This window comes from Crocodylus porosus, unplaced genomic scaffold (assembly GCF_001723895.1).
Source record: "Crocodylus porosus isolate Cpor-Errol unplaced genomic scaffold, CroPor_comp1, whole genome shotgun sequence".
In the NCBI taxonomy this organism is placed as follows: Eukaryota; Metazoa; Chordata; order Crocodylia; family Crocodylidae; genus Crocodylus; species Crocodylus porosus.
In genome coordinates this window covers 46,099,090-46,110,394 of record NW_017728909.1, presented here as the reverse complement: position 1 = coordinate 46,110,394, position 11,305 = coordinate 46,099,090, and the positions used below count along the sequence as shown (strand labels likewise).

The 11,305-nt window shown below is 45.0% G+C and overlaps 1 protein-coding gene across 1 annotated transcript in view; it reads left to right on the top strand.

Moving 5' to 3' along the window:
- The window catches only part of JMY (junction mediating and regulatory protein, p53 cofactor), a 113,940-nt gene that overhangs the window by 30,129 nt on the left and 72,506 nt on the right, over positions 1–11,305 (top strand). The window contains exon 3 of the mRNA XM_019532196.1: positions 2,589–2,762. Coding sequence (XP_019387741.1) covers positions 2,589–2,762 — 174 coding nt within the window. The remainder of the gene's footprint in view (positions 1–2,588; positions 2,763–11,305) is intronic.

Below are 11,305 nucleotides of genomic sequence, written 5' to 3'. Positions count from 1 at the left end.
GGGATCCTATGACCCCAGCTGACTTCCTGCCCTTTGGGCAGGGGGCTGGACTCGATCTCCCGAGGTCCCTTCCAGCCCTAATGTCTATGAAATCCTATGAAGAACAAGGTGTGGACAACATATCTCTCTTTCTGTCTCAAAGAACCCCCAAACAAAACAACACCACTTCAAGATACCATATTATTTTATCTGTGTTGCAGTTGATTTATTTTCTGCCCCCATTTCTGGAGTTACATGGTAACAGTGAGTTTTTTAGCTTTGGTTTTGTACACAATTATTTATAAATGTGCCTATTCTTTCAACCTCCAAACAGGTGAACATTTAAAGCAAGCAATTTTTTGGGACAGAGTACCAAAAATACCTGCAGCCTCAACTTTTAAGATGTTGGTATGCCAGAGCAGATGGTGGGGGAGCTGTGCAGGGCCCAATCCTTGTTGTGGCAGTGCAGCCATGGCCCCTTCCCTATCATCTGTCCCAAGGTGTTCATGCCAAGCAAAATGCCTTCAAGTGCCATACTCTGGCACTTGGTGCTGGGGGTTGCCTGCTGCCTATTTAAAGGATGTTAGATTACAGTAAGTCTGTCTTCCTTGTACTACTTGTCCACCAAAACTTCTTTAAGATATCTTAGTCCTTAAATATGCTTTAAAAATGACTCATAGAAAAATAGTACCATATTTTCTCATACACAAAACCTTTCCCAAATAAAACATGTATCTTTCTGATGTGACACTGTCTCCTGGGTTGTCATAATTCCTGGACATTGTTTTCAGGAGAACTTACTCTGTCACACAAGTTAAGGCCCTGACCCTTGCAAGAACAGTAGCAAAACTGCTAGTTTTTTACTGTAAGTAGTGCTTTAAATTAGGGGTGCACCAATATATCAGCTGACTATCAGACTGGCACCAATAAAAGGAGCAATGACATTATCGGCTATTGGCTGCTTCTGATTGTTGTAGCTGATAATTATGGCTGCATGACTGGAGCACTCTGGCGAGCATAGTCCAGCTGATTTGTGGCCCAGTCAAGGCCAGACTGATTCCATGCACTACATTCAGCACACACAGGGCCAATGGGACTGGCTCAAGGCCCAGGGGCAGTGATGCAGGCCAGATGGTTTGATACCTCTGATTTTTAAGATGTTAGGAAACATTGAGCTTCAGTTAACGTTAGCGGTAAAAGAATGCTGTTACTATTGTCAGTCGATACAAGGAGATGAGCAAAGAATAAATTTTAAAAAAAGTCAAGAGGAGGTAGTTCATCTTTATGGACTAGGCTGTCTGAAGTATCTATGTAGTTAGATTAGGACACTGCTTAGGTACTGAAATGATGCCCAGCATGTGAACCTGAATATTGTTATGCTTGGTGTACTTATGGAGCCTGGGAGCTTCATTTTAAAAATTCAGCTTCTAGGATAATGTGACTTGAGATCTGAAATAATTTAATATGCATGATTTGGAGAAAATTGTTAGTACAACTGTACATACCGTTTTTTTGGCAGTAACGTAAACAAGTGTTTGATTTTTTTATTTTTTTGTGTGGCTAAAATAATCTGAAAAGGTTATTAATTCAGTATAATTCTTTTTTGTTTGTATGTGGAAATATTTCCACATAAGTTTTTGGGTTTTTTTTTTTTAAACGTTTAGCCTTTGCTTAATTACTGAGTTACTTTATACACAGGGCAGTTACAGTTGCATGGTCAGATTTGCCAAGGAAGAGGTGCAAAATGGATTTGAAGCAGATACACATTAAAAATATTCAACAGATTTGTGCAAAAGGATTGTCTGTTTAGTCTCCAGAAGAGGTTTTGCACTCTTTTAAGCTCGACTCAGGCCCTAGTATTGGTACAAAGCTTTCAGAACTTCCACTGTTTTTTTTTTTCCTTATATTCTAATGAAAAACATATGTAGAGTCTGCATGCTTCATTGTTATCTCAATCAAAGAAGAAAAACCATTTTGCTGAAGCATATGAATAGGAAGGAAGACTGAATAGAAATTGTTCTGCAGATTGCTTTACACAGGCAGATGCCTGAATCTGTGGAGCCTAACTGATTTCATCAGGGCTTTCTGGGCTCAGGGAAATCTGCCTGTGTAGCAGCTTTAAAAGTCAGAGACTTAAGTTGTAAATCCTTTACAGGAAATCAGTTATCTTGAATTTTCAGTGGCACTTTTTTGTATTTGTGGATATTTATATAAAAGAACCAGAAAATAAAATCTTGACTTAAGGTTGACTTTTGTTCCTTAAAAAATGGTAATATGTAAAAATGTAAATGACATAATAGGTGGAAACTAAATCAGATTTCTGAACAGAAACAACCTCTTCCTATTTGCATTTATAGCTATGTCTTCACCGCCACTGATTTGCAGGAAGTGCCTGCAGAGCTGTGAGCAGTGGGGAGTTCCTTGAATGCTGAGTCGAGTTCATCAAAGGGCTCCATAGACATAGCCGGCGCAGTTCCTAAAAGATGTGGGTTGTGTTCTGGATTTTTTGAGGGAGGAGCACAAGCACAGCCACTATCTTGAAGTGACTCATTCTTGTTGGCAGGAGAGTTGGAACACACTTTGAAATCCACATTTTTCTCTTCACACAGCTGCTGGAAAAACACAAGAATACAGAAAGCATGGTAGAGCTCCTGGAACTGTATCAAATGGAAGATGAAGCCTATAGTAGTCTTGCTGAAGCTACCACAGAACTGTATCAGTACTTGCTACAACCATTTCGAGACATGAGGGAACTTGCAATGCTCAGAAGGCAACAGATAAAGGTAAAAAACAAGCAAATAACACCTTCCTACAGACAGTATAACTGTGCTTTGTATTTGCATATGAAACGGCAATCTACATCTACATCAGTTATGTTCCACAAAACTATGTGGGACTTTTTTTTTTTAACCTGTTGTTTGTGAACCTTTTAGTCTGTTTTAAAATATAGTTTGACAAGTATGTTTGTAAGCTTTCCTTCTGTCTCACTCAACCTGTAGAAAAATTATGTACTGGTTATGGGGTATGTTTCTTGTGGAGTGTGCAAAAGTATATGTGGGTATACATGTGCACACCTGTTTCTCATTCTGGGTACAGTGAAGAGAGGTGACGGAAAGAATAGGTGTGCATGTAGTTTTTTTTTTCTTGTCAGGATGGAGCTACTTGACTGCTACAGTGAGCTAAGTCGCAAGTGTCTAGATCGGGGTTCATCAGCATACGGCCCACAGGCTGGATATGGCTCACATTGCTGTTGGATCCAGCTGAGTTGGAGGGCTTTGCCTGTGCATACTCCCAGGCAGCAAGAAATTATACTAGGACTAGGCAGCTGGAAACTGTGCCTGTGCTGCCAGTTGCAGCTTCCAGCCAGTGGGGAGCTGTGCTGGGGCTTGGAACATGCACACAAAAAGTGAAGGATTTTTTTTTTTTTTTCATTTATCTATATGCATGGGTGGTGGCTTTTCATGCACTAGGTACCAGTTTTTTCTGTTTCCTCAGAAGTGATCAGTTATCTAATGAGTGATCCTATCGCTTTCTTAATACAACGGTCACTAATACCTAGGGCTAAACATCACTTTGTAAATTTTGTATGCTCATGAACTTTTTAAGAATTGAGGTTCTTTGTAGGTGATGTATTCTGTTTTCTGACAGTATTGGCAAACATTTTAAAAAGAGAAAAAATGTGCTGTATGACATCTCTTAATGTTGATAAATATTTTTGGCAGTGACTGCAGTGTTTTGTGGGGGAAAAACATTAGGAATAAATGCCTAGCTGTTCAGTCTTTTGCATCTTTGTTAAATGAAGCATTTGAAAGTTAACAGTGTGCTTGAACTTGTATTGGTTTTTGACACTTTAAAAATGTGTTTAATATCCATTTTAGCCTTTAGGAAAATGTACAGCCAGGTAATCAGTCACTAAACGTTTTTATAAGGGTATTCTGTTAATCTTCCGAAAACTGTACTCTCTTCTCACGTAGGGGTTAATGAGTGAAAAATTAGATGGTGACAGGGAGCTTAATCATCTGACTTTCTGAAATTGTCAGCACTCTTTGATTTAAAATAAATGGTGCTTAGACATATCAGCAGACCATACCCTTTAGATATGTGCGTAGATTTAAAAGCCCTACATGGGGCTTTTTTAGTTTAATTGACGTACTGAATGTTGTTTTATCTCAGCAAGGTTCATTCCATGCACTTGTCAGTAGTATTTAGTGGTCTCACTTAGAAAGGAGAAGGATGGAGTGGAGGCTTGTAGCGTGAGGGTGAGGGGCAAAAGATTCGAGCAATTCCAGCACAACTCTTATTTTGATTAATTACTGTGACTAACAAAATATTTTTTACTGTAAGTTTACTTGCACTTTAAATTACTTCCAGTAACATGTGTGCGGTTTACCTCCTGAATTTGAAATTTGAGAAAGGAAACTTCAGTTTTCATATGTAGTTAATGATCATCAGTGGCATGCTTAATAATTGCTTTGCTATATGCTTAGTAAAATAGCCCCCATTTTACTTAGTGTACAGGAAAAGATGAAATCTTTACTCTTTGACTAAGTAGTGAAGCATTAATTGCTTAATAGGCACTTACTGTTAGCTAGTTGTGTGTTTTAGAAAAATCACTGTTGAAAGTTACATAACATACTAGCATTTGCACATATTTTTATGATCTCTACAGACACAGCAGAGTACGTACAGCTCCTGTAGTGAAGAGTTTGAGCAGTACATAGTTGAGCCTAAGGGGGTGAATGCAAGTTAAAGTTCTTTTCCTAACTTGGCAAATTTTGAGGCATTCAACTTGGTCAGCTGAGATGTGTAGTAGGGAAGGATGTTTTTAACTTCATCAGTGGAAAGAAACCAGTACTTGTATCTATAATGATAAATTATGTGTTGGTCTTGGTAGCTAGGGCAGAAGAGTTGGTTTATAAATAAAACCTGTTTGGATACAAAATGATTTCCATTAACTTAGAGCATATGGAGTTCTGGAAAGCTTAAAAAATAGAGCAAAGCTTCTCTAGGTTACTGTTGCTGTTAGATCTGGGGCCAGCTCTATTCCCATGCTCAGTGAAAGTAATTCTAATGCTCTGTACATCTGTGAAAATAAAAGATCAGGACATACAGAATGAACTGATAAACGGGGAAAAAAATTAAAAATGTGAGCATGTACAAAATCCACTTGTTCTAGCTAAGTAGGTGCTTATGATGATTGATTAAAAAAAGATTAATGTGATGATATGAAGTTTGACTGCAAGTAGGTGCTATTATAATTTAAGGTTGCCTCTGTCTTGGAAAATCCTGTTTTCAGTTGCCTTATATATTCACCAATGTATGAAGCAGAACTGAGCTTCCCCCCTGCTGGATGTCGGCTTTGGGCTAAATTAAAAAAAACCCAAAACATTTAGCTAAATTGGTTCAGCTGTTTGCAGAATAAAATTTCAGGTGGGGAAGGGAGTTGTTTTATCTATGTTTGTTTAAAAAAAATTCTAAGTGTTTCACTGAAAACCTCTGGTGTTCCCCATCATGAATCCCACAGTATTGGGGTATTCATGGGGTGTTATTTTTGTTTTACTGATACGGTGTATGTAATCTCATTGAAAAGCTGATGTTATGTTGCTTTTATCTCATTATGGATTACATTATTCTGTCTATATGTTTCTTTAAGTTTTTGGACATGGTTTAGTCAAAGGGACTGAGGGATGCAGGGAGCTAAAGAAGAGGGAGTAGGCAAAACTGCTACTAGGGCAAGAACGGTTCCCACGCTCAAACACAGGCAGAAGGGACTAGTGTTGGGATGGGCACCCAAGGTTTTGTCGGCCTGAAATGGGAAATGCAACCCCTCAATAAAGAAGGCATCTCAGAGCAATGGGCCATTAACTAGAGGAATACCAGATAACCCAGAAAGGAAAGAAATATATAGAAATTTCTGAGACTCATGGGCAATTAGGACAGTGCTGTTGTAGAGGCTGATGTGGAGGTATTTTAGGGGCTATCTGTGAGGTGGTCTGGTCTTTAGAGGACCTTTAGAGGAGCTCAGGTTCCCAGTGGTCCTCCAGGCTTTGGAGGAGCCCAGGTTCCCAGTGGTCAGGGCTGACAGGATAGGCAAGAGGGCTTATTTCTGGAAACACATGGGCTAGAAACAGACATTACACACAGACTTGTGTAAGTGATCAGAAACTGGTTTAAACCTGTAGCAGAACATAAGTTCAGTGCACATAAACCAGTTTTAAAATGGCTGAAACTGGTTAAAGATGAAACTGGTTGAATGTAGTATCAGACTTAACTGATTGTGGTCAAACCGGTTTCTGCAATGTCTGTCCCAGACGCCTTCCTGGTTTGTTAAACTAGTCCCCCAGCATCTGAGATGCTTTGCAGCCCTGGGCTGGGCTGTGCTATCTGCACCAGAGAACAGGTCAGCCCTGCTCCTCTCTTCCCTAGCCAGAACTGGGAGAGACTGCATGCGCAGCAGGGTCTGCCTGGCTTCCCTCGCTGTTGCTGTTCAAGCAGGGATTCCTCCCTCCCTCCCTCCCATCTCCCACAGCACAGACCCCAGCCCCATAGATCCTAGGCATGTGGTATGGTAGCTAATGCTGAGAGGTGTCTGTCTCCAATTTCACTGGGACCAGACGAAGGCAGACAGAACAATGTTTGCTTAGGACTTTTTGGAGCTAATCAGCAGGTCAGCTGATAATATCCCTCCTTGGAAAAAGTTGTTTTAAGAAGAGCTTGAACTAATGAGAGAGGCTTTTGTTTTGCTGATGGGCTGATAAACACTGTTGTTTTATCAGCACTGCTTTCCCCCCCACCCCCCCAGCCCCTGCTTTGCTGGTTTGTAGCTCTGTCAGGTTTGCAGACAGCAGGAGGGAGATGGAAAAGCTCAGTATCATCAACAGATGCATGCATTGCAAACTCCATCTTTGTCTCGGAGTACTAGCCCAGGGCTGGGGTCTGGCAACACTCCCACCCTTTGAGTAGTGGGACGTGGTGGGGAGAGGGCACAGAAAGCCTCAGACAATGCAGGCAGCATGGGAGTTTAAATCCCTCTCTAATCGGAGCATCCTGCTGGGGCCTGGCCACACCCCCTCTCAGCTCAGCTCTGTGGAAGGGAAGGGAGGGCAGCTCTCGTGCCCCCCAGGTTCTAGCCTGAGCCATGGCAGGCACATGCCTGCATTTCTGGAATGAAAAGGGAATGTCTATCCACCCATAGACAAAGAAAAAAATATTTGGAGGGGCTTAGTACAGGCACGTACAACGCCCCAGCAGGTAAGACTTTGGGGGCAGGGGTGCGGGGAGGGAAGGGCTGTGGGGGGGTGGCAGATCGAGGCCCTAGCGATGAGGGAGGTAGTGGGGCACTCACCTCAGCCTCTGTTCCTGCCTATGCCCTGCTCCCTCCCTCATCACTGGGGCCTTGATCTACACCCTCCCCCCCACCCATGGCAGTGAGGGAGGGAGTGGGGCTGGGGCAGGCCCTGCACAGCTGGGGCAGTGCATAGGATGCAGCCACAAGCAGCTTGTCTGGGGGAATTCCCAGTGCAGGGAGGGAGTGGTGGCTCCTGCTGTTGCACTCGCCCCAGAAGGGCATGGGGGCCATGTGCGTGGGATCTGCACATGGGGTGGGGATGGGCTGTGGGCTAGGGCTGGGCTCTTCCTGGCGGGGTAGTTGGGCTATGCTGTGCTTGGGGTGGGCAGCGGCAGCACTGGGAGCGGGGTTTGGAGAAGCTGTGGTGAATTTTGGGGTGTCTGCACATGCCCCCAGTCACTCCCAGGATACATGTAGCAGCAGGAGCCACACCCCCCTGCTTGCAGCTCATAGTTTCATATTTTCTAGGGTTGGAAGGGACCTGAATAGATCATAAAGTCCGACCCCCTGCCCTGGGCAGGAACAAGAGCTGGGATTGTAATACCCCAGCCCCAGATATCTATCCAACCTCCTCTTGAAGACCCCCAGGTAGGGGAGAGCACCACCTCCCTTGGGAGCCCATTCCAGAGCCTGGCAGCCCTAACCATAAAGTAATGCCTCCTGATATCAAGTCTGAACCTGCTGTCAGTCAATTTGTGGCTGTTATTCCTTGTTATCCCAGGTGGAGCCCAGGGGAACAGAGCTTCGCCTATTTTCCGCTGGTCTCCCCTGGTGAGTTTATAGACGGCTACCAGATACCCTCAGTCGTCTCTTGTGGAGGCTAAATAGATTCAGGCCCTTTAGTCTACCTTCATTGGGCCTGGACTGCTGTCTCCTGACCATGTGAGTGGCCCTCCTCTGGACTCCATCAAGATTAGCCACATCCCTCTTGAAGTGCAGTGCCCAGAACTGGATGCAGTACTTCAACTGCAGCCTGACCAGCACTGAATAGAGGGGAAGGATCATCTCCCTGGACCTGCTTGTGATGTATGTGTAGATGCACAACAAGGTGTGGTTAGCCTTACTGAGCGCTTCCTTACATTGGCAGCTCATGTCCATCCTGATGTCAGCAATGGCTCCAAGGTCCCTTTCAGCCACTGTGTTGTTGAGAAGAGTGTTCCCCAGCCAGTTGGTGTGTTGCAGGTTCCTTCTCCCTAGATGCAGCACCTTGCACTTGGCTGCATTGAATTCCATTCTGTTCTCATCTGCCCACCTCTGTAACTTGTCTGGATCTAGTTGGATTCTGTCACTCCCCTCCAGTATGCCCACTTCTCCCCACATCTTTGTGTAATCAGCAAATTTGGATAGTGTGCTTTGCATGCCCACCTCCAAGTCACTGATAAAGATGTTGAATAGCACAGGCCTGAGGACTGAGACCTGAGGAACTCCACTGCCCACATCCCTTCCTGTCAAAAACGACCCATCCACTCCCACTCTCTGGGTATGACCATCTAGCCAGTTTGCCACCCATATGACTGTGTAGGCATCAGTGCCTCAGTCACCTAGTTTTTTTTTTTTTATGAGAATGGGGTGAGAAACAGCATCAAAGGCCTTCTTGAAGTCCACGTAGATGACATGTACCTCAACACCTGCATCCAAGGACTTTGTGACCTGGTCGTAAAAGGAAACAAGGTTAGTCGAGCAGGATCTGCCCAAAGTGAGCCTGTGTTGGTTGCCACTGAGCATTACCTCTCATGCTGGTCCCCTGCAGATGTGCTCCCTGTGCCTGCTATGGACTTGGCCCAGAAGAGCAGAGCAGCTCTGAAGCCAGCGGGAACCTGTGTGCCCAACCCCAACCCAGCCTGCCCTGCACCTGCTCCAGATTCGCCTGACCACGCTGAGTAACAGCAGCAGTAGCACCAGCTGGGCAAAAGCTACTGTGTGGCATGGGGTAAAAGCGCTCCTCCACCTCACTGGTGCCGGGCCCTTTTTGCTGCAGCCATTTGGAGTTTGTACATGGGCTGCCCTGCCACTGCCTCTGGGGTGCCCAGCAGAGCAGTCTGGGCATGGGCTCCAGGCAGCTGCAGCAGTGGTGGAGGAGTGCACTTTTTCCATACCAAGCAGCAGCTTCTGCCCCGCTGCTGCCACTGCTCAGCACAGGCAGGTGGTCCAGAGCAGGTGTGGGGTGGGTCAGGGCTTCATGTGCAGGTTCCAACTGGGCCAAGTCCAGGGTGGGCTGGGTTGGAGCTGCACCCGTGGGTCCCCACCCGTAACACAGGGCTGGGGCCAACAGTGGCAGCAGCTGGAAAGAGCCGCCACTGCTGCTGCTTGGGCTGTCTAGAAAGGCAGTCTAGCTGCAGAGCCACCCCCAGCCCCACTGCATGCCTGGGAGGCAGCAGGATGCACCACTGGCTGGATGGCACATGGGCCGGGCAGGACTGAGGTACCAGCCATGGGCCAAAGTTGCCCATGGGCTGTATTTTGGCCACCCCTGGTGTACAGGATTGAGTTTGAGATTAACCAGGGTTGAGTACTGAATGTGAAGGAGGCTGTTCATAGCATCTTTGGCTAACTTGTTAGAAATTGGAATGCATGGAGTGAGTGAGGCAGGGTATTGCGGGGAAAAAAGTCATAGCCTTGTGGTTAAAGCAATGAAAGACTATTCTGGAAAACTGGATTCTCTCCTGCTTCCTCCACAGTTTTTATGTAATGGTGGGTAAACCAGTAGTTGTGTTCCTCATTTACCGGGTACTTGATCTGAGAATTCCGGTTTTTTATTTGTAGAAGAGCTGAGCACCTTGACTTCTGCTGTTGACAGATTTGAGCTCTCATGTGAACATAGGAAGTGCTATTAAATGCCAAGCACTCTGAAAATGTGGACTCTACATACTGTTAATTGGACATGAACATTTACTTCTATTTTGGCTTTATTCTCTGTGCCTTGCTTATGCATTTGGAAAATGGGAATATTTTCCCACCACCTCACAGGGCTTTAGGAAATTAATTTATGAAGCTAAAAAGCTAGGATGCCATGATGAGAATCATGGCACAAAAATGGCTGTTAAAAAACTATATTGGAAATCAGGATGGGTTTTGAATGTTTTTATAAGTAAATGTGGGAATGATGGCAAAAGCTGAATGTCAAGGATCAGATCATCCATTTATTCTGCTTTCAGAATCTATCTTTTTGAAAAACGTTTACCTGTTAGCCTTCAAATTCTGAATTATGTCTTTGTAGTTTATATGTCATTCCTTTGTATCTTGCAGGATATAATGTGTAGTTAGAAGTTGAAAACAAGTGTAGATGATGCATGCAGATGATGAGCAGTTTATCTGTAACTGAAAATACAGTTTTTTTTCTTGTGTCAAATGTAGCAAAAGTTGTGTGCAGGAGTTCTAAAATTGATGGTGTCGCAGGGCACTCCTGCACCCTGCTCCTAATAAGGAGACTCAAACTGGGGAGGGGGAGATGTGTAGCAGGCACTAGGGTGCTTGCTACTGGCAATAGTGATTTGGGCTTAGCTGCCAGTCAACAGGGCAGCACAGCTGGCGTTTGCTAAGGCAACCTATTGGGTCAGATGGCCAGAAGGGGGCAGGGCCTGGCCTTTATAAACAGAGAAGGCTGAGGCCAGAGTCAGTCCCCTTTGGCAGCCTGAGCAGAGGGAGCTCTGCTGCAGAGCAGAGCGGGGTAGAGCAGCCTGATCGCCTGTGTGATGGCATGAGGAGTGAGAGTTCTGCTGCAGAGCAGAGCAGAGCAGCCTGATCGCCTGAGTGTTGGCATCATGATACAGGGTGGAGAGAACCCTGACAGGGAGGTTTTGAAGGAGAGCCAAGGTGGCAAAGAATTTACGTTATAGCCAGGAGGCTTATGTTGTGTTGCAGCCGGTGGGCTTATAGCTTTGGGTTTTCCTTTTGGTTGTTGGTGTAATACTGGAGGACCGGGTGAGGCTGTAGGGGTTGGAGGAGGCCTCGGGAGAGCTCCCCAGTAGCGCGGGGGGG